The sequence below is a fragment of the Dendropsophus ebraccatus genome, chromosome 4 (assembly GCF_027789765.1).
Source record: "Dendropsophus ebraccatus isolate aDenEbr1 chromosome 4, aDenEbr1.pat, whole genome shotgun sequence".
NCBI lineage: Eukaryota > Metazoa > Chordata > Amphibia > Anura > Hylidae > Dendropsophus > Dendropsophus ebraccatus.
The window spans coordinates 169,519,106-169,542,660 of record NC_091457.1 but is presented as its reverse complement, the minus strand read 5'-3'; the positions used below and the strand labels follow the sequence as shown (position 1 = coordinate 169,542,660).

General features: G+C 51.3%; 1 protein-coding gene across 6 annotated transcripts in view; it reads right to left on the bottom strand.

Moving 5' to 3' along the window:
- DPYD (dihydropyrimidine dehydrogenase) overlaps positions 1–23,555 on the bottom strand; it is an 850,395-nt gene that overhangs the window by 246,410 nt on the left and 580,430 nt on the right. For all 6 annotated transcript variants that reach the window (XR_011362703.1, XR_011362702.1, XM_069967717.1 and 3 more), the window contains one exon: positions 17,410–17,529. Coding sequence is in view for 4 of the 6 variants with exons in the window: in XM_069967717.1 (XP_069823818.1) it covers positions 17,410–17,529 (120 nt within the window). In the remaining 2 variants the exon portion in view is untranslated. The remainder of the gene's footprint in view (positions 1–17,409; positions 17,530–23,555) is intronic.

Here is a 23,555-nt window from a genome sequence, read left to right as displayed (position 1 = left end):
AAAATCATGGGGGGGGTCGGGCTTAGTCTCTAATTATAAAATCATGGGGTAGTTAGGCTTAGTCTCTTATTACAGGGTCATGGTGGAGGTCAGGCTTAGTCTCTAATTATAGAATCATAAGTGGAAGGGGGGTTGGGCTTAGTCTCTAATTATAGAATCATGGGGGCACGGTGGGGCTTAATCTCTAATTATAGATTCATAAGTGGGGGGGTGGTTGGGCTTAGTCTGTACTTATAGATTCATGGGGGGGATATTAGTCTTGTACAATGGAGGGGTTAGTCTTTTGTAGTAGAATTATGATAATGGGGGGTTGGGCTTAGTCTCTTATTGTACAATCATGGTAAGGGGGGGAAGGGTTGGGCTTCAGCCCTTATTCGCTCATTTAAAAAAAGGGAACAGAAGAGTGGATGGTGGGATCCCAGGAGGGTGAATTTACCCCCTCCATCCTAACATTTAACCCCTTGGGGAAAAACTGAACAGTTTGGACACCAAATGGTTAAGTAAATATGCAATGCAATCCCACTTAACCCCTCAGGGGCCAGACTGGACAGATGCTGCATACTGTAAGGAGCAGAACACCTGTCAAAATGATAGCTGTTCTTTTTTTGTGTTTTTTTGTTTTTCAGATATCTGTATCCTGAGGACTTGGTGTCGGATTTGGTGGACAACATCGTTGACCGGCGGATTTTTAATTTTAATAATATTTTATAATATTTAATAATATTGAAAGGGGGTGGGGTGGGGGTCTTTTTTTTTTTGCAGAAATCAATAGTCCAGCCGATTTTAAGAAACTTTGTAATTGAGTTTATAAGGCAAATATGCCAATATCTGCATTTAAAAAGACTTTTTCCAGTTTCCCCCTCCCCCCTCCTCTCCTTTCTGTCATCCACTGCAAAATATCAAGAAATTGTGACTTGTTGCATCAGACACAACCCTGTCTGTTCTATAGAGAGGGGAGAGGGGGGAGGAGGGAGTTGGTCGGCAGCAGAGAGCAGAGAACAAAGGATTACACAAACACTGAGCTAGGTGACAGCAGTATTCAGAGGTCAGAGAGGTCAGTGCTGACTGTCAGAGGAGATAGCTGGGTAATGTTGCTGTAGTTTAACTGTTTGTTGTCCTGTTTTGGTGTTTTATTTCCCTCTCTCCATAGGAGAACAATGAAGACAGGGGGGAGAGCTTCAAACTGCTTTTTCATGATAAAAATTCATTTTTCAGCTAATAAACCCAATTACAAAGTTTCTTAAAATCGCCTGGACTATTGATTTCTGCAAAAAAAAAAAAAAAAATCACGACTATGCCTCTTTAATTTACTTTACATGATGATAGCCGGCAATTATCATTAAGCCAGGGGCTACAAAATGGCCAACACTCCCCCCCCCCCCACTATTACCCCAGACACACCACTACAGGGGTACTGGGAGGAGCCCGGCAACTACAGGGGTACTGGGAGGAGCCAGGCCACTACAGGGGTACTGCAAGAAGCCAGGCCACTACAGGGGTCCTGGAAGGAGCCAGGCCTCAATAGTCCCGGTGTGTCACAGACTGATGCTCCCGGTCTGTGCGGTAGCGGGCATTCTGCATTTGTGGATTGGCTGCTCAGCTTTTTTTGGTCTGAATCGCCCTCGTCCGGTCCTAATGCTAAACATGGTCCAAGACAACTGCATACAAGAAAAGAGGTGACCCTGCAGCAAAACCCGGGACCTGGACGCCTGTCACTAAAGGGAAAGGCTCAAAGTTATGGTGGATCATAAGTACAATACATTTTATGTTACTACTCCCTTCATCAAAGGTAAGATATCTGGTAAGCCCTGACTGGAGCTGTATACTCTGTATATACTGGTGGTGTAGTGTATATGTTTCTGTATATACTGGTGGTGTGAAGTATATATGACCTGTACACTCTGTACTGTATATACTGGTGTGTAGCGTATATGACGTGTACACTCTGTATATACTGGTGTGTGGTGTATATGACCTGTATACTCTGTATATACTGGTGTGCTGTGTATATGACCAATACACTCTGTATATACTGGTGGTGTGGTGTATATGACCTGTATGCTCTGTATATACTGGTGGTGTAGTGTATATGACCTGTATACTCTGTATATACTGGTGTGTAGTGTATATGACCTGTATACTCTGTATATACTGGTGTGTAGTGTATATGACCTGTATACTCTGTATATACTGGTGTGCTGTGTATATGACCAGTACACTTTGTATATACTGGTGGTGTTGTATATATGACCTGTATACTCTGTATATACTGGTGGTGTGGTGTATATGACCTGTATGCTCTGTATATACTGGTGGTGTAGTGTATATGACCTGTATACTCTGTATATACTGGTGGTGTGGTATATATGACCTGTATACTCTGTATATACTGGTGGTGTGGTATATATGACCTGTATACTCTGTATATACTGGTGTGTAGCGTATATGACCTGTATACTCTGTATATACTGGTGTGTGGTGTATATTACCTGTATACTCTGTATATACTGGTGTGTAGTGTATATGACCTGTATACTCTGTATATACTGTTGGTGTAGTGTATATGACCTGTATACTCTGTATATACTGTTGGTGTAGTGTATATGACCTGTATACTCTGTATATACTGGTGGTGTGGTATATATGACTTTGTATATTTGCTGTATACTCGCTCTTACATTTCAGCACCGTTCTTGGAGGAATTACAGATAATGTCGGCGCACATTAAGTGATTCACCTTTGACCTTGTCTTGTCATTGGAGGAGGAGTAATGCTCTGCGGTGACGGCCGCCGGGTCCCAGGTGAGATATTCTGCATCTCATAAGCTGAAATGTCAGAGTGGCGCGGGTCTGTAGCGGCGGCGGCGGTGCGGGGACTGGCATTTTCCTTCTGTCTCCTTTGTTGCTATGAGCAGGATGACATATGGCGGACAGGTAAGGGGAGGAAGTGTCAGGAATCTATTATTAGGGTTCTGATCTCCTCCGCGCTGACGACTGATGACACCGCAACGGGAGAAAACCGAACAACCGACAAGAGAAAACCGCCAGCATGACACCATAGAAGTCTAATAGATAATGGGTATTATTGTCGTGTACGCGGCTATGAGCGCGCCGAGAGCGTCACAGTGTAATCAGAGCGCCGGTAACCTGAGAGCGTCACAGTGTAATCAGAGCGCCGGTAACCTGAGAGCGTCACAGTGTAATCAGAGCGCCGGTAACCTGAGAGCGTCACAGTGTAATCAGAGCGCCGGTAACCTGAGAGCGTCACAGTGTAATCAGAGCGCCGGTAACCTGAGAGCGTCACAGTGTAATCAGAGCGCCGGTAACCTGAGAGCGTCATAGTGTAATCAGAGCGCTGGTAACCTGAGAGCGTCACAGTGTAATCAGAGCGCTGGTAACCTGAGAGCGTCAGTGTAATCAGAGCGCCAGTAACCTGAGAGCGTCACAGTGTAATCAGAACGCCGCCGGTAACCTGAGAGCGTCACAGTGTAATCAGAGCGCCGGTAACCTGAGAGCGTCACAGTGTAATCAGAGCGCCGGTAACCTGAGAGCGTCACAGTGTAATCAGAGCGCCAGTAACCTGAGAGCGTCAGTGTAATCAGAGCGCCGGTAACCTGAGAGCGTCACAGTGTAATCAGAGCGCCGGTAACCTGAGAGCGTCACAGTGTAATCAGAGCGCCGGTAACCTGAGAGCGTCACAGTGTAATCAGAGCGCCGGTAACCTGAGAGCGTCACAGTGTAATCAGAGCGCCGGTAACCTGAGAGCGTCACAGTGTAATCAGAGCGCCGGTAACCTGAGAGCGTCACAGTGTAATCAGAGCGCCGGTAACCTGAAAGCGTCACAGTGTAATCAGAGCGCCGGTAACCTGAGAGCGTCATAGTGTAATCAGAGCGCTGGTAACCTGAGAGCGTCACAGTGTAATCAGAGCGCTGGTAACCTGAGAGCGTCAGTGTAATCAGAGCGCCAGTAACCTGAGAGCGTCACAGTGTAATCAGAGCGCCGGTAACCTGAGAGCGTCACAGTGTAATCAGAGCGCCGCCGGTAACCTGAGAGCGTCACAGTGTAATCAGAGCGCCGGTAACCTGAGAGCGCCGCATTGTAATCAGAGCGCTGGTAACCTGAGAGCGTCAGTGTAATCAGAGCGCCAGTAACCTGAGAGCGTCACAGTGTAATCAGAGCGCTGGTAACCTGAGAGCGTCACAGTGTAATCAGAGCGCCGGTAACCTGAGAGTGCAGCAGTGTAATAAGAGTGTCGGTAACCTGAGAGCGTCACAGTGTAATCAGAGCGCCGGTAACCTGAGAGCGTCACAGTGTAATCAGAGCGCCGGTAACCTGAGAGCGTCACAGTGTAATCAGAGCGCTGGTAACCTGAGAGCGTCAGTGTAATCAGAGCGCCGGTAACCTGAGAGCGTCACAGTGTAATCAGAGCGCCGGTAACCTGAGAGCGTCACAGTGTAATCAGAGCGCCGGTAACCTGAGAGCGTCACAGTGTAATCAGAGCACCAGTAACCTGAGAGCGTCACAGTGTAATCAGAGCGCCGGTAACCTGAGAGCGTCACAGTGTAATCAGAGCGCCAGTAACCTGAGAGCGTCACAGTGTAATCAGAGCGCCGGTAACCTGAGAGCGTCACAGTGTAATCAGAGCGCCGCCGGTAACCTGAGAGCGTCACAGTGTAATCAGAGCGCCGCCGGTAACCTGAGAGCGTCACAGTGTAATCAGAGCGCCGCCGGTAACCTGAGAGCGTCACAGTGTAATCAGAGCGCCAGTAACCTGAGAGCGTCACAGTGTAATCAGAGCGCTGGTAACCTGAGAGCGTCACAGTGTAATCAGAGCGCCGGTAACCTGAGAGCGTCAGTGTAATCAGAACGCCGCCGGTAACCTGAGAGCGTCACAGTGTAATCAGAGCGCCGGTAACCTGAGAGCGTCACAGTGTAATCAGAGCGCTGGTAACCTGAGAGCGTCACAGTGTAATCAGAACGCCGCCGGTAACCTGAGAGCGTCACAGTGTAATCAGAGCGCCGCCGGTAACCTGAAAGCGTCACAGTGTAATCAGAGCGCCGGTAACCTGAGAGCGTCACAGTGTAATCAGAGCGCTGGTAACCTGAGAGCGTCACAGTGTAATCAGAGCGCCGGTAACCTGAGAGCGTCACAGTGTAATCAGAGCGCCGGTAACCTGAGAGCGTCACAGTGTAATCAGAGCGCCGGTAACCCGAGAGCGTCACAGTGTAATCAGAGCACCACCGGTAACCTGAAAGCGTCACAGTGTAATCAGAGCGCCGCTAACCTGAGAGCGTCACAGTGTAATCAGAGCGCTGGTAACCTGAGAGCGTCACAGTGTAATCAGAGCGCCGGTAACCTGAGAGCGTCACAGTGTAATCAGAGCGCCGGTAACCTGAGAGCGTCACAGTGTAATCAGAGCGCCGGTAACCCGAGAGCGTCACAGTGTAATCAGAGCACCACCGGTAACCTGAAAGCGTCACAGTGTAATCAGAGCGCCGCTAACCTGAGAGCGTCACAGTGTAATCAGAGAGCTGGTAACCTGAGAGCGTCAGTGTAATCAGAGCGCCAGTAACCTGAGAGCGTCACAGTGTAATCAGAGCGCCGGTAACCTGAGAGCGTCACAGTGTAATCAGAGCGCTGGTAACCTGAGAGCGTCAGTGTAATCAGAGCGCCGGTAACCTGAGAGCGTCACAGTGTAATCAGAGCGCTGGTAACCTGAGAGCGTCGCAGTGTAATCAGAGCGCCACTAACCTAAAAGCGTCACAGTGTAATCAGAGCGCTGGTAACCTGAGAGCGTCAGTGTAATCAGAGCGCCAGTAACCTGAGAGTGTCACAGTGTATTCAGAGCGCCGGTAACCTGAGAGCGTCACAGTGTAATCAGAGCGCTGGTAACCTGAGAGCGTCACAGTGTAATCAGAGCGCCACTAACCTGAGAGCGTCACAGTGTAATCAGAGCGCTGGTAACCTGAGAGCGTCAGTGTAATCAGAGCGCCAGTAACCTGAGAGCGTCACAGTGTAATCAGAGCGCCGCTAACCTGAGAGCGTCACAGTGTAATCAGAGCGCCAGTAACCTGAGAGCGTCACCGTGTAATCAGAGCGCCAGTAACCTGAGAGCGTCACAGTGTAATCAGAGCGCCGGTAACCTGAGAGCGTCACAGTGTAATCAGAGCGCCGCCGGTAACCTGAAAGCGTCACAGTGTAATCAGAGCGCTGGTAACCTGAGAGCGTCACAGTGTAATCAGAGCGCTGGTAACCTGAGAGCGTCGCAGTGTAATCAGAGCGCCACTAACCTGAGAGCGTCACAGTGTAATCAGAGCGCTGGTAACCTGAGAGCGTCAGTGTAATCAGAGCGCCAGTAACCTGAGAGTGTCACAGTGTATTCAGAGCGCCGGTAACCTGAGAGCGTCACAGTGTAATCAGAGCGCTGGTAACCTGAGAGCGTCACAGTGTAATCAGAGCGCTGGTAACCTGAGAGCGTCAGTGTAATCAGAGCGCCAGTAACCTGAGAGCGTCACAGTGTAATCAGAGCGCCGCTAACCTGAGAGCGTCACAGTGTAATCAGAGCGCCGGTAACCTGAGAGTGCAGCAGTGTAATAAGAGTGTCGGTAACCTGAGAGCGTCACAGTGTAATCAGAGCGCCGGTAACCTGAGAGCGTCACAGTGTAATCAGAGCGCCGCTAACCTGAGAGCGTCACAGTGTAATCAGAGCGCTGGTAACCTGAGAGCGTCACAGTGTAATCAGAGCGCCAGTAACCTGAGAGCGTCACAGTGTAATCAGAGCGCTGGTAACCTGAGAGCGTCACAGTGTAATCAGAGCGCCGGTAACCTGAGAGTGCAGCAGTGTAATAAGAGTGTCGGTAACCTGAGAGCGTCACAGTGTAATCAGAGCGCCGGTAACCTGAGAGCGTCACAGTGTAATCAGAGCACCAGTAACCTGAGAGCGTCACAGTGTAATCAGAGCGCCGGTAACCTGAGAGCGTCACAGTGTAATCAGAGCGCCGGTAACCTGAGAGCGTCACAGTGTAATCAGAGCGCCGGTAACCCGAGAGCGTCACAGTGTAATCAGAGCACCACCGGTAACCTGAAAGCGTCACAGTGTAATCAGAGCGCCGGTAACCTGAGAGCGTCATAGTGTAATCAGAGCGCCGCTAACCTGAGAGCGTCACAGTGTAATCAGAGCGCCGCCGGTAACCTGAAAGCGTCACAGTGTAATCAGAGCGCTGGTAACCTGAGAGCGTCACAGTGTAATCAGAGCGCTGGTAACCTGAGAGCGTCGCAGTGTAATCAGAGCGCTGGTAAACCTGAGAGCGTCACAGTGTAATCAGAGCACCAGTAACCTGAGAGCGTCACAGTGTAATCAGAGCGCCGCCGGTAACCTGAAAGCGTCACAGTGTAATCAGAGCGCCGGTAACCTGAGAGCGTCACAGTGTAATCAGAGCGCTGGTAACCTGAGAGCGTCACAGTGTAATCAGAGCGCCGGTAACCTGAGAGCGTCACAGTGTAATCAGAGCGCCGGTAACCTGAGAGCGTCACAGTGTAATCAGAGCGCCGGTAACCTGAGAGCGTCACAGTGTAATCAGAGCACCACCGGTAACCTGAAAGCGTCACAGTGTAATCAGAGCGCCGGTAACCTGAGAGCGTCATAGTGTAATCAGAGCGCCGCTAACCTGAGAGCGTCACAGTGTAATCAGAGCGCTGGTAACCTGAGAGCGTCAGTGTAATCAGAGCGCCAGTAACCTGAGAGCGTCACAGTGTAATCAGAGCGCCGGTAACCTGAGAGCGTCACAGTGTAATCAGAGCGCTGGTAACCTGAGAGCGTCAGTGTAATCAGAGCGCCGGTAACCTGAGAGCGTCACAGTGTAATCAGAGCGCCGGTAACCTGAGAGCGTCACAGTGTAATCAGAGCGCCGGTAACCTGAGAGCATCACAGTGTAATCAGAGCGCCGCCGGTAACCTGAAAGCGTCACAGTGTAATCAGAGCGCCGGTAACCTGAGAGCGTCACAGTGTAATCAGAGCGCTGGTAACCTGAGAGCGTCGCAGTGTAATCAGAGCGCCACTAACCTGAGAGCGTCACAGTGTAATCAGAGCGCTGGTAACCTGAGAGCGTCAGTGTAATCAGAGCGCCAGTAACCTGAGAGTGTCACAGTGTATTCAGAGCGCCGGTAACCTGAGAGCGTCACAGTGTAATCAGAGCGCTGGTAACCTGAGAGCGTCACAGTGTAATCAGAGCGCCACTAACCTGAGAGCGTCACAGTGTAATCAGAGCGCTGGTAACCTGAGAGCGTCAGTGTAATCAGAGCGCCAGTAACCTGAGAGCGTCACAGTGTAATCAGAGCGCCGCTAACCTGAGAGCGTCACAGTGTAATCAGAGCGCTGGTAACCTGAGAGCGTCACAGTGTAATCAGAGCGCCAGTAACCTGAGAGCGTCACAGTGTAATCAGAGCGCTGGTAACCTGAGAGCGTCACAGTGTAATCAGAGCGCCGGTAACCTGAGAGTGCAGCAGTGTAATAAGAGTGTCGGTAACCTGAGAGCGTCACAGTGTAATCAGAGCGCCGGTAACCTGAGAGCGTCACAGTGTAATCAGAGCACCAGTAACCTGAGAGCGTCACAGTGTAATCAGAGCGCCCGGTAACCTGAGAGTCGTCACAGTGTAATCAGAGCGCCGGTAACCTGAGAGCGTCACAGTGTAATCAGAGCGCCGGTAACCTGAGAGCGTCACAGTGTAATCAGAGCACCACCGGTAACCTGAAGAGCGTCACAGTGTAATCAGAGCGCCGGTAACCTGAGAGCGTCATAGTGTAATCAGAGCGCCGCTAACCTGAGAGCGTCACAGTGTAATCAGAGCGCCGCCGGTAACCTGAAAGCGTCACAGTGTAATCAGAGCGCTGGTAACCTGAGAGCGTCACAGTGTAATCAGAGCGCTGGTAACCTGAGAGCGTCGCAGTGTAATCAGAGCGCTGGTAACCTGAGAGCGTCACAGTGTAATCAGAGCACCAGTAACCTGAGAGCGTCACAGTGTAATCAGAGCGCCGCCGGTAACCTGAAAGCGTCACAGTGTAATCAGAGCGCCGGTAACCTGAGAGCGTCACAGTGTAATCAGAGCGCTGGTAACCTGAGAGCGTCACAGTGTAATCAGAGCGCCGGTAACCTGAGAGCGTCACAGTGTAATCAGAGCGCCGGTAACCTGAGAGCGTCACAGTGTAATCAGAGCGCCGGTAACCTGAGAGCGTCACAGTGTAATCAGAGCACCACCGGTAACCTGAAAGCGTCACAGTGTAATCAGAGCGCCGGTAACCTGAGAGCGTCATAGTGTAATCAGAGCGCCGCTAACCTGAGAGCGTCACAGTGTAATCAGAGCGCTGGTAACCTGAGAGCGTCAGTGTAATCAGAGCGCCATTAACCTGAGAGCGTCACAGTGTAATCAGAGCGCCGGTAACCTGAGAGCGTCACAGTGTATCAGAGCGCTGGTAACCTGAGAGCGTCAGTGTAATCAGAGCGCCGGTAACCTGAGAGCGTCACAGTGTAATCAGAGCGCCGGTAACCTGAGAGCGTCACAGTGTAATCAGAGCGCCAGGTAAACCTGAGAGCATCACAGTGTAATCAGAGCGCCGCCGGTAACCTGAAAGCGTCACAGTGTAATCAGAGCGCCGGTAACCTGAGAGCGTCACAGTGTAATCAGAGCGCTGGTAACCTGAGAGCGTCGCAGTGTAATCAGAGCGCCACTACACTGAGAGCGTCACAGTGGTAATCAGAGCGCATGGTAACCTGAGAGCGTCAGTGTAATCAGAGCGCCAGTAACCTGAGAGTGTCACAGTGTATTCAGAAGCCGCCGGTAACCTGAGAGCGTCACAGTGTAATCAGAGCGCTGGTAACCTGAGAGCGTCACAGTGTAATCAGAGCGCCACTAACCTGAGAGCGTCACAGTGTAATCTAGAGCGCTGGTAAACCTGAGAGCGTCAGTGTAATTCAGAGCGCCAGTAACCTGAGAGCGTCACAGTGTAATCAGAGCGCCGCTAACCTGAGAGCGTCACAGTGTAATCAGAGCGCCAGTAACCTGAGAGCGTCACCGTGTAATCAGAGCGCCAGTAACCTGAGAGCGTCACAGTGTAATCAGAGCGCCGGTAACCTGAGAGTGTCACAGTGTAATCAGAGCACCGGTAACCTGAGAGCGTCACAGTGTAATCAGAGCGCCAGTAACCTGAGAGTGTCACAGTGTAATCAGAGCGCTGGTAACCTGAGAGCGTCACAGTGTAATCAGAGCGCTGGTAACCTGAGAGCGTCGCAGTGTAATCAGAGCGCCACTAACCTGAGAGTGTCACAGTGTAATCAGAGCGCTGGTAACCTGAGAGCGTCAGTGTAATCAGAGCGCCAGTAACCTGAGAGTGTCACAGTGTATTCAGAGCGCCGGTAACCTGAGAGCGTCACAGTGTAATCAGAGCGCTGGTAACCTGAGAGCGTCGCAGTGTAATCAGAGCGCTACTAACCTGAGAGTGTCACAGTGTAATCAGAGCGCTGGTAACCTGAGAGCGTCAGTGTAATCAGAGCGCCAGTAACCTGAGAGTGTCACAGTGTATTCAGAGCGCCGGGTAACCTGAGAGCGTCACAGTGTAATCAGAGCGCTGGTAACCTGAGGAGCGTCACAGTGTAATCAGAGCGCTGGTAACCTGAGAGCGTCAGTGTAATCAGAGCGCCAGTAACCTGAGAGCGTCACAGTGTAATCAGAGCGCCGCTAACCTGAGAGCGTCACAGTGTAATCAGAGCGCCAGTAACCTGAGAGCGTCACTGTATAATCAGAGCGCTGGTAACCTGAGAGCGTCAGTGTAATCAGAGCGCCAGTAACCTGAGAGCGTCACAGTGTAATCAGAGCGCCGGTAACCTGAGAGCGTCACAGTGTAATCAGAACGCCGCCGGTAACCTGAGAGCGTCACAGTGTAATCAGAGCGCCGCCGGTAACCTGAGAGCGTCACAGTGTAATCAGAGCGCCGGTAACCTGAGAGCGTCACAGTGTAATCAGAGCGCTGGTAACCTGAGAGCGTCAGTGTAATCAGAGCGCCAGTAACCTGAGAGCGTCACAGTGTAATCAGAGCGCCAGTAACCTGAGAGCGTCACAGTGTAATCAGAGCGCCGGTAACCTGAGAGCGTCACAGTGTAATCAGAGCGCCGGTAACCTGAGAGCGTCACAGTGTAATCAGAGCGCCAGTAAACTGAGAGCGTCACAGTGTAATAAGAGCGCCAGTAACCTGAGAGCGTCACCGTGTAATCAGAGCGCCGGTAACCTGAGAGCGTCACAGTGTAATCAGAGCGCCAGTAACCTGAGAGCATCACAGTGTAATCAGAGCGCCAGTAACCTGAGAGCGTCACCGTGTAATCAGAGCACCGGTAATCTGAGAGCGCCGCATTGTAATCAGAGCGCCAGTAACCTGAGAGCGTTACCGTGTAATCAGAGCGCCGGTAACCTGAGAGCGTCACAGTGTAATCAGAACGCCGCCGGTAACCTGAGAGCGTCACAGTGTAATCAGAGCGCCGCCGGTAACCTGAGAGCGTCACAGTGTAATCAGAGCGCCGGTAACCTGAGAGCGTCACAGTGTAATCAGAGCGCTGGTAACCTGAGAGCGTCAGTGTAATCAGAGCGCCAGTAACCTGAGAGCGTCACAGTGTAATCAGAGCGCCAGTAACCTGAGAGCGTCACCGTGTAATCAGAGCACCGGTAACCTGAGAGCGTCACAGTGTAATCAGAGCGCCAGTAACCTGAGAGCGTCACAGTGTAATCAGAGCGCCTGTAACCTGAGAGCGTCACAGTGTAATCAGAGCGCCGGTAACCTGAGAGCGTCACAGTGTAATCAGAGCGCCAGTAAACTGAGAGCGTCACAGTGTAATCAGAGCGCCAGTAACCTGAGAGCGTCACCGTGTAATCAGAGCGCCGGTAACCTGAGAGCGTCACAGTGTAATCAGAGCGCCAGTAACCTGAGAGCGTCACAGTGTAATCAGAGCGCTGGTAACCTGAGAGCGTCAGTGTAATCAGAGCGCCAGTAACCTGAGAGCGTCACCGTGTAATCAGAGCACCGGTAATCTGAGAGCGCCGCATTGTAATCAGAGCGCCAGTAACCTGAGAGCGTTACCGTGTAATCAGAGCACCGGTAACCTGAGAGCGCCGCATTGTAATCAGAGCGCCGATAATCTGAGAGCGTCAAAGTGTAATCACAGTGTAATCAGAGCGCCGGTAACCTGAGAGCGTCAAAGTGTAATCAGAGCGCCGGTAACCTGAGAGCGTCACAGTGTAATCAGAGCGCCGCCGGTAACCTGAGAGTGTCACAGTGTATTCAGAGCGCCGGTAACCTGAGAGCGTCACAGTGTAATCAGAGCGCCAGTAACCTGAGAGCGTCACATTGTAATCAGAGCGCCGGTAACCTGAGAGCGTCACAGTGTAATCAGAGCGCTGGTAACCTGAGAGCGTCAGTGTAATCAGAGCGCCAGTAACCTGAGAGCGTCACAGTGTAATCAGAGCGCCGCTAACCTGAGAGCGTCACAGTGTAATCAGAGCGCCAGTAACCTGAGAGCGTCACTGTGTAATCAGAGCGCTGGTAACCTGAGAGCGTCACAGTGTAATCAGAGCGCCGGTAACCTGAGAGCGTCACAGTGTAATCAGAACGCCGCCGGTAACCTGAGAGCGTCACAGTGTAATCAGAGCGCCGCCGGTAACCTGAGAGCGTCACAGTGTAATCAGAACGCCGCCGGTAACCTGAGAGCGTCACAGTGTAATCAGAGCGCCGCCGGTAACCTGAGAGCGTCACAGTGTAATCAGAGCGCCGGTAACCTGAGAGCGTCACAGTGTAATCAGACCGCCAGTAACCTGAGAGCGTCACAGTGTAATCAGAGCGCCAGTAACCTGAGAGCGTCACCGTGTAATCAGAGCACCGGTAACCTGAGAGCGTCACAGTGTAATCAGAGCGCCAGTAACCTGAGAGCGTCACAGTGTAATCAGAGCGCCGGTAACCCGAGAGCGTCACAGTGTAATCAGAGCGCCGGTAACCTGAGAGCGTCACAGTGTAATCAGAGCGCCAGTAACCTGAGAGCGTCACAGTGTAATCAGAGCGCCAGTAACCTGAGAGCGTCACCGTGTAATCAGAGCACCGGTAATCTGAGAGCGCCGCATTGTAATCAGAGCGCCAGTAACCTGAGAGCGTTACCGTGTAATCAGAGCACCGGTAACCTGAGAGCGCCGCATTGTAATCAGAGCGCCGGTAACCTGAGAGCGTCACAGTGTAATCAGAGCGCCGATAACCTGAGAGCGTCACAGTGTAATCAGAGCGTCGGTAACCTGAGAGCGTCACAGTGTAATCAGAGCGCCGGTAACCTGAGAGCGTCACAGTGTAATCAGAGCGCCGGTAACCTGAGAGCGTCACAGTGTAATCAGAGCGCCGCCGGTAACCTGAGAGCGTCACAGTGTAATCAGAGCGCCGGTAACCTGAGAGCGTCACAGTGTAATCAGAGCGCCAGTAACCTGAGAGCGTCACCGTGTAATCAGAGCACCGGTAACCTGAGAGCGCCGCATTGTAATCAGAGCGCCGGTAACCTGAGAGCGTCACAGTGTAATCAGAGCGCCAGTAACCTGAGAGCGTCACAGTGTAATCAGAGCGCCGGTAACCTGAGAGCGTCACAGTGTAATCAGAGCGCCAGTAACCTGAGAGCGTCACAGTGTAATCAGAGCGCCAGTAACCTGAGAGCGTCACCGTGTAATCAGAGCACCGGTAACCTGAGAGCGCCGCATTGTAATCAGAGCGCCGATAATCTGGAAGTGCCGCAGTGAAATCATCAGAGCGCCAGTAACCTGAGAGCGTCACAGTGTAATCAGAGCGCCAGTAACCTGAGAGCGTCACAGTGTAATCAGAGCGCCGGTAACCTGAGAGCGTCACAGTGTAATCAGAGCGCCAGTAACCTGAGAGCGTCACAGTGTAATCAGAGCGCCAGTAACCTGAGAGCGTCACCGTGTAATCAGAGCACCGGTAATCTGAGAGCGCCGCATTGTAATCAGAGTGCCGGTAACCTGAGAGCGTCACAGTGTAATCAGAGCACCGGTAACCTGAGAGCGCCGCATTGTAATCAGAGCGCCGATAATCTGGAAGTGCCGCAGTGAAATCATCAGAGCGCCAGTAACCTGAGAGTGCCGTGTTGTAATGATCAGAGTGCCGGTAACCTGAGAGTGCAGCAGTGTAATAAGAGTGCCGGTAACCTGAGAGTGCAGCAGTGTAATAAGAGTGCCGGTAACCTGAGAGTGCAGCAGTGTAATAAGAGTGCCGGTAACCTGAGAGTGCCGCAGTGTAACGATCAGAGTGCCGGTGACCTGAGAGCATAATAACCTGAGAGCACAGCAGTGTAATGATCGGTGTAATCATCAGAGCGCTGGTAACCTGGGAGCACTGCGGTGTAATCATTAGAGTGCCGGTAACCTGAGAGCGCCGCAGTTGTATCATTAGAGTGCCGGTAACCTGAGAGCGCCGCAGTGGAATCATTAGAGTGCCGGTAACCTGAGAGCACCGCAGTGGTGTAATCATCAGTCTATTTATCCTGATGACTCTCTTTTCCTTCTGATGACGACCTCTTTAGCCTCTCCTGATGACGGCCCCTCCAGCCTCTCCTGATGACGGCCCCTCCAGCCTCTCCTGATGACGGCCCCTCCAGCCTCTCCTGATGACGACCTCTTTAGCCTCTCCTGATGACGGCCCCTCCAGCCTCTCCTGATGACGACCTCTTTAGCCTCTCCTGATGACGGCCCCTCCAGCCTCTCCTGATGACGGCCCCTCCAGCCTCTCCTGATGATGCCCTTTCCCGCCTCTCCTGATGTTGACCCCTCGGGCCTCTCCTGATGTTGACCCCTCCCATCTCTCCTGGCGACGCCCTCTCCTGCCTCTTCTGATGACGCCCTCTCTACTGCATAACTCACGGCTCTTCTGAAAAGTTTCTGGAAGCCTGCTTACCCAGCGCAGGGACCTAGGGCCTCGTACTACCCATATAGGACGGGTATCCTGACACTATAGAGCGTTAGGCGGTCAGATACGTGAGTACAAGTTTCTTCTTCTCTCAACTACACTATCCTGGCAGAGTACACAGCTACATTGGAGAGAGCCCTCAAGACGCTCCTCTACTCTCACTTCTGCTGCTTCAGCTTCTTCTACCTCTCACCTGCACCTGCAGTTATGAAAAGCCTTACTTTGTATTTGCACTGGAAAAGTATCTCAGTAATCGGACGTTATTCTGGTTAAGCTACTGGTCAGTCATTTTGCACCTACACAGCAGGTTACACTTGGGTTATCCAAACCTGCGGAGGCAGCGCCTGTCTGACCAAGTTGCCGCTCAAATGTATCTAGGATTTGCGTGTACTCTGACCGCCTTGTCAAGTGCGCCCTTAACCAAAAGTGTTGCCCCAACCAAAGAAAAAGAGACTGTGTGTTTCAGAGTGTCAGAGCCGCTATTCCTACTGTCCGAACCGCCTGCAGAAGCGCAGGAAAAGACTTCAGCGTTCCCGCCAACTCCAGAGCACGCCCACAGTCTCAGCCTCAGTCACGTCCACAGTCACTAAAGTCTCACAACTTGTTTCCAGGGGGATCCCTGAGTGTGTTGAACCCTTCAGTTGACGTCACCAGAGCGCCCATCGCGGCTCGCAAAGACTTTCACTGAACCCAGCGTTGCCGCCAACCGAAAGTGACACCTCCGCAGCAGATGCTGACAAACTGGTGGAGAGAGATCAGCACGTAGTGTTGGCCGCAACCAAATTGTTACAAGAAGTCGCTCAGATCTTGTCCAGGTTACATACAATGTGGCTGTAATCACTCCTCTTCTGCACCTGCCCTTGTTGCCCCCGCTGGCGCTGTCTGCGTCTTCTGCAAGATAGCGGGACCAAGGACTATGCTACCTGCCCGACCCTGGAGGACGGTCAGCGCTACTTGGCAGCTTAGCAACTAGGAGTAAGCTGCTTCAAAACAGAAAAGACGCTGTCAGGAATGTGCAGTAACCTGGTGTGAACTGGGCCTGGTGTTTGCTTTTGTGTGCCACAACCGATTGCTTCTCAGCTTCCAGCAATGCAGGAATTAAAGAGGACCTGTCACCCCCCGTGCCGGGGTGACAGGCTCCCGACCCCCACTAGAGACCCCTATACTTACCTGATCGCACGTGGTCCCGCTTCTTGATCCGGTCCGGTGACGGAGATTTCAGCGCCCGGCGCCCGCGCTCCTGAAATTTCATTGCCCGAAGCCCGGAGCGCGCTCCTGAGATGAGTCCGATGCCCATAGAGAATGAATGTTGAGTCAGACGCTCCATTCATTCTCTATGAGCGTCGGACCTATTCCAGGAGCGCGGGCGCCGGGCGCTGAAATCTCCGTCAACGGATCGGATCAAGAAGCAGGACCCCACGCGATCAGGTAAGCATAGGGGGCTCTAGTGGGGGGGGGGGGGGGGGGGGGGGAAGCCTGTCACCCCGGCACAGGGGGTGACAGGTTCCCTTTAAGCTGAGAAGCTGCTGGACTTGATTCTGCAGCTGTGCTGTCTGTGTGATTGACGTTTTTTTTTGCCTGTCTGCAACCTGGAAGATCAGTGTGCCGGTCCAATGGGGATCCAGACCGGGCTCTTGGTCAGCATAAAAGAAAGCTGAGGCAGTCTCCCAGCGCTGGCTATTAGGTTTCCTACCCTGCTCCCAGCTTCCCCCTGTCTATTCCCCGTACCTAATACCTCTGCTTGCAGAGGCACAGGACACAGGGCCGTCTTTATAGTATAATGGCCCCCTGGACAGCCCCCCCCATACAGTACATAGACCACCACCACATAAGTTGCTCATAGTGACTGAATGGCACGCGGCCCCCTCACTCCAGCGTCCAGCACAGCAGATTAGCATCGTTGCAGCAGTGACTGTCAGGGACATGATCTATTATAGCAGGTTCTGGCAGCGGCTCAGGACCCCTTGTCTCCGGGGCGGCCCTCAGCAGAGCTGATCAGCAGCACCGCCATCACCTGCCAGAACTTGCAGATCATGTCACTGACAGTAAGATCGCTCATCTCCAATTATTAAACTCCGGTGACTGTATCCCGCAATATTATTACACTCCACACTGCAGATATAACCTGTAATATTATTACACTCCAGACTGTAGATATAACCTGTAATATTATTACACTCCAGACTGTAGATATAACCTGTAATATAACAGGGTTGTCTTTTTTCTCCGGCCTTATTCCCCTGGGTTCTAATGTTAAGGAAAGAGCAACATGCGACTCCTCACACTATGTTCCATCTGTCACAGTTATTACTGAGGCAACGACCAGGAGACTTGTGTCCTACAGAGAACATATCACCTGATGCTGGAACACGGACGCCCGGAGGCCCCACAGCCGTATAACATAAAGGGCAACACCTACCAGACACTCCGCCATATGTTGTCCTGCTCCCTCTCCCCACCGCCGGCCATGGTGTTCCGTCTGCTCGCAGTCCCATCAGTCCTGACACCGTATTAGTTGCAGTAACGCCATCTGCACCACCTGCCAGACACAAGAGGTTTATAATAACCCATTAATATTACCAGGAAGAGTGGGAGGAAGGAAGGGAGGGAGGGAGGAAGGAAGGAAGGAAGGGAGGGAGGGAGGGAGGAAGGAAGGACGGGAGGAAGGGAGGGAGGGAGGGAGGGAGGAAGGAAGGAAGGAAGGAAGGGAGGGAGGGAGGAAGGAAGGGAGGGAGGGAGAAAGGAAGGGAGGGAGGAAGGAAGGAAGGAAGGAAGGAAGGGAGGGAAGGAGGGAGGGAGGGAGGGAGGAAGGAAGGAAGGGAGGGAAGGAGGGAGGGAGGGAGGGAGGGAGGAAGGAAGGAAGGAAGGAAGGGAGGGAGGGAAGGAGGGAAGGAGGGAGGGAGGGAGGGAGGGAGGAAGGAAGGAAGGAAGGAAGGAAGGGAGGGAGGGAGGAAGGAAGGAAGGAAGGGAGGGAGGAAGGGAGGAAGGAAGGAAGGAAGGAAGGGAGGGAGGGAGGAAGGGAGGGAGGGAGGAAGGAAGGGAGGAAAGGAAGGAGGGAGGGAGGAAGAGAGGGAGGAAGGAAGCAAGGAAGGAAGGGAGGAAGGAAGGAAGGGAGGAAGGGAGGGAGGGAGGAAGGAAGGAAGGAAGGAAGGGAGGGAGAGAGGGAGGGAGGGAGGGAGGAAGGAAGGAAGGAAGGAAGGAAGGGAGGAAGGAAGGAAGGGAGGAAGGGAGAGAGGGAGGGAGGAAGGAAGGAAGGAAGGAAGGAAGGGAGGGAGGGAGGAAGAGAGGGAGGGAGGACGCAAGAGAGTGAGGAAGGAAGAGAGGGAGGGAGTGAGGGAGGAAGAGAGGGAGGGAGGGGGGAAGGGCGGGAGGGAGGGGGGGGGAGGGAGGGAGGGAGGGAGGAAGGGAGGAAGGAAGGAAGGGAGGGAGGGAGGAAGAGAGGGAGGAAGGAAGGAAGGTAGGAAAGAAGAGGGAGGGAGGAAAGAGAGAAGGAAGGAAGGGCTGAAGAGAAGAAGTGTGGAAGGAAGGAAGGAAGGAAGGAAGGAAGGAAGGAAGGAAAGAAGGGAGGAAGGGAGGGAGGGAGGAAGGATAGAAGGAAGGAAAGAAAGAAAGAAGGAAGGAATGGAGGGAGGGAGGGAGGAAGGAAGGAAGGAAGGGAGGAAGGGAGGAAGGAAGGAAGGAAGTAAGGAGGGAAGGAGGGAGGAAGGGAGGGAGGAAGGGAGGAAGGGAGGAGGGTGGGAGGGAGGGACGGGAAGGGAAGGAGGGAGGAGGGAGAAAGGAAGGGAGGGAGGGAGGGAGGAAGGGAGGGAGGAAGGGAGGGAGGGAGGGAGGAGGGAAGGAAGGGAGGGAGGAAGGAAGGAAGGAAGGGAGGAAGGGAGGGAGGGAGAGAGGAAGGGAGGGAGGGAGGAAGGAAGGAAGGGAGGAAGGGAGGGAGGGAAGGAGGGAGGAGGGAAGGAAGGAAGGAAGGGAGGGAGGGAGGAAGGAAGGAAGAAAGGAAGGAAGGGGGGAAGGGAGGGAGGGAGGGAGGGAGGAAGGGAGGAGGAAGGGAGGGATGAAGGGACGAGGGAGGGAGGGAGGAAGGAAGGAAGGAAGGAAGGGAGGGAGGGAGGGAGGGAGGAAGGAAGAAAGGAAGGAGGGGGAAGGGAGGGGAGGCGAGGGAAGGAGTAGGAAGAGAGGGAGGGATGAAGGAAGGAGGGATGGGGAGGAAGAAGGAAGGGAGGGAGGAGGCCAAGGAAGGAAGGGAGAAAGGGAGGAGGGAAGGGAGGAGGAAGGAAGGAAGGAAAGGGAGGAAGGAAAGGAAGGGAGGAAGGGAAGGTAGGGAGGACAGGGAGGAAGGAAGGAAGGAAGGAAGAAAGAAGGGAGGGAGAAGGAAGGAAGGAAGGGAGGGAGGGGAGGGAGGAAGGGAGGAGGAAGAAGGAAGGGAGGGAGGGAGGGAGGGAGGAAGGGAGGGAGGGAGGAGGAAGGGACACCACAGGGAGGGATGGGAGGGAGAGAGAAGGAAGGAAGGAAGGGAGGGAAGGAAGAATGAAGGGAGGGAGGGAGGGAGGAAGGAAGGAAGGAAGGAAGGAAGGAGGAAGGGAGGGAGGGAGGAGGAAGAAGGAAGGAAGAAGGGAGGAAGGGAGGGAGGAGGGAGGAAGGAAGGAAGGAAGGAAGGAAGGAAGGGAGGGAGGAGAGAGGAGGGAGGAAGGGAGGGAGGATCAGGAGGGAGGGAGGGAAGGAAGGAGGGAGGAAGGAAGGAAGGAAGGACGGAGGGAGGGAGGGAGGAGGAAGGAAGGAAGGGGGGGAGGAAGGGAGGAAGGTGGGAAGGAGGCAGGGAGGAAAGGGAGGAAGGAGGGAGGGAGGAAGGGAGGAGGGAGGTAGTGAGGAGGGAGGAAGGAAGGGAGGGAAGGAAGGAAGGAAGGAAGGAAGGGAGGAAGGAAGGAAGGAGGGAGGAGAAAGAGAGGGAGGAAGGAAGGAAGGGAGGAAGGAATGTAGGAAAGAAGGGGAGGAGGACAGAGAGAAGAAGGAAGGGCTGAAGAGAAGAAGGGTGGAAGGAAGGAAGGAAGGAAAGAAGGGAGGAAGGGAGGGAGGAAGGGAGGGAGGAAGGATAGAAGGAAGGAAAGAAAGAAGGAAGGAAGGAGGGAGGGAGGAAGGGAGGGAGGGAGGAAGGGAGGGAGGAGAAAGTAAGGGAGAAGGAAGGAATGGAGGGAGGGAGGGAGGGAGGGAGGGAGGGAGGAAGGGAAGGAGGGAGGGAGGGAGGGAGGGAGGAAGAAAGTAAGGGGGAAGGAAGGAAAGAAGAGGGAGGGAGGAAGGAGAGAAGGAAGGAAGGAAGGGCCGAAGAGAAGAAGGGTGGAAGGAAGGAAGGAAGGAAGGAAAGAAGGGAGGAAGGGAGGGAGGGAGGGAGAAGAGGAAGAGAGGAAAAGAGGAAGAGAGGAAGGGAGGAAGGAAAGAAAGTAAGAAAGAATGAATGAAAAAAAAAAGAAGGAAGGTAGGGAGAAAGGGAGGAAGTAAACCTTCTCATCTCTACAATAATAGTAGAATAAGTGCCCTCAGCTGTGTCATTCTACTAGGCATACTGAGCTTACAAAAAGAAGATTTAACAACAACAATAAATAAACAATAATAATAAAAATACTAATAATAATAATAATGATAATAATTACTAAATTTACTAATATTATAACACCAACAACAATATTATTAAATAATACTAATACTAATGATTAAATAATAATATAACAGCAAATAACAATACTATTATTATTATTATTATTATTATTATTATTATTATTATTATTAACCCTTTGAGGACCAGGCCCAAAATGACCCAGTGGACCGCACAAATTTTGATCTTAGTGCTTTCATTTTTCCCTCCTCCCCTCTAAGAGCTCCAGCACTCTCAGGTTTCTATCTACAAGCCATGTAAGTGCTTATTTGTTACAGGAATAGTTGTACTGTGTAATGGCGTCTCTCATTTTACCATAACATGTATGATGGAACCCCAAATATATTATTTATGATGGAACCCCAAATATAACATGTATGATGGAACCCCAAATATATTATGTATGATGGAACCCCAAATATATTATGTATGATGGAACCCCAAATATAACATGTATGATGGAACCCCAAATATATTATGTATGATGGAACCCCAATATATATTATGTATGATGGAATTCCAAATATATTATTTATGAAGATATAAATTGGTGAAATCGTAAATAAGAATGCAGTATGGTAACGTTTGGGGGGTTCCTGTGTCTACGTAATGCACTATATGGTAACAGCGACATGACACTATTACTCTATAGGTCAGCCTGAACACAACCATATGCAGGTTACACAGATTCTCTAATGTTATATATATATTTTTTTTTATGAAATCCTTTTTTTTGGCAATTAAATATTAATAAAATGGGCCTATTGTGACGCTTATAACGGTTTTATTTTTTCACTTACGGGGCTGTATGTGGTGTCATTTTTTCCGCCATGATCTCTAGTTTTTTATTAATACCATATTTGTGAAGATCGGACGTTTTGATCACTTTTTATTGATTTTTTTAAAATATATAATGTAACATAAAATCGGTAATCCGCGCACTTTTTTCCCTCTTTCCGTGTACGCCGTTTACCGGTCGCAATGACGCTTGTTATATTTTAATAGATCGGACAATTACGCACGCTACGGTATATTATATGTTTATCTATTTATTTATTTTTATATGTTTTATTTATATAATGGGAAAGGGGGGTGATTTAGACTTTTATTGGGGGAGGGGTTTTTGGGGGTAGTGTGTTATTGTTTTGAACTTTATTTTTTTTACACATTTGAGTCCCTTGGGGGACTTTGTACATACATTTGTTTGATTTCTTCACTGATCATTGCTATGCCATAGGCATAGCAATGATCAGTGTTATCGGCGATCTGCTCATTGAGCCTGCCTGTGCAGGCTTAGTGCAGCAGATCGCCGATCGGACCGCATGGAGGAAGGTGAGAGACCTCCGGCGGCCCGTTTTACCGATGCGGGGGTCCCAATCGGTAAGTGACAGGGGGACTCCCCCTGTCACTTACACTTAAACGCAGTGGTCGCGCGCGCAGCGTGTCATTACAGATGAGGTCCCGGCTGCTGATTGCAGCCCGCCCCCACCTGCTATGAAGCATGCTCCGCTCCGGAGCACGCTTCATAGTGGGAGAAACACCCAGGGCATAGAGTTACGTCATGGGTCGTCTGGGGACAGACTTCCATGACGTTACCCTATGTCCAGGGTCGTCTAGGGGTTAAACAGATGGCTGCGGAGACGTCTATTATACAGGAGAGATAGGATCCTAATCCTTCATGTATTTCCATTTAGTTAGGGGAAAGGTCAAAGATAATGTGAGAAAATATAACTTTATTGAAAGAGTTATCTGCCGACAATCTTCCCTAAATAATTCTGAACGGGGGTAAAATTAACGTCTGAACGTCTCCATTAAAAGAGAAAATCTCTGCTGATCTGGCAGCGGCCGCCATGACAGGAAGACTAAAGGGGTCATCCGGGTAACTAAACCAATATTCTAAATGATCCTCCTTCTAAATGTCTAATATACACCTATAACCCACCTTGAATCCATTCCCTGTTTATTTCTCATTCTTATATGCTCTGGATGTAAAAATCCTCTACTCTGGGTCCACTCTGACCATGCTCAGCTTCCTCTTCCCCCCTCCCTTTGTAGTCACAGAACATGTCATCTCCTCTCTGGGGGCGGGGTTAGCTGTCTATGGAGTTGACCCTAGGACACATTATCTGCATCATCTCCATGCACCTGTGCTGCTTCCATAGACTTAGGGCCCTATTACATGGAAGGATAATTTACCGAATCGGGCTGTTTCGGCTGATTATTACTCTGTGTAATAGAGACAACAATAAGTCAATGAACCAATCTAGAAAAAGGATCAAAACTGAGGAAGGTTTGTATATTCCATTGTACACATAACGTGGCAAACCCCTATTCTCAGCACATCAAAACTAAGCAAGTAATATTGGATGTGTTTGACGGGCGCCAAATGTGGGGGACCCGGCCGCAAGGGGAAAAATAATAATTACAAAATTAAGAAATAATTTTTTAATGAATTATTTATTTTGAAAGCCCTGATCTCCTGTCTCATTGGGGTCCCCTAAAACCCTGTAGCCCGGCTCCAGTATAATGGGGGTTGTGGGCACACAACCTCTGGGGGGCGCTGAATGATTATCTGCCCCCCCATACATCTGTATATTATTCAGCTATTATCCCCCCATACATCTGTATATTATTCAGCTATTATCCCCCCCATACATCTGTATATTATTCAGCTATTATCCCCCCCCATACATCTGTATATTATTCAGCTATTATCCCCCCCATACATCCGTATATTATTCAGCTATTGTCCCCCCCATACATCTGTATATTATTCAGCTATTATCCCCCCCCATACATCTGTATATTATCCCCCCCATACATCTGTATATTATTCAGCTATTATCCCCCCCATACATCTGTATATTATCCCCCCCATACATCTGTATATTATTCAGCTATTATCCCCCCCATACATCTGT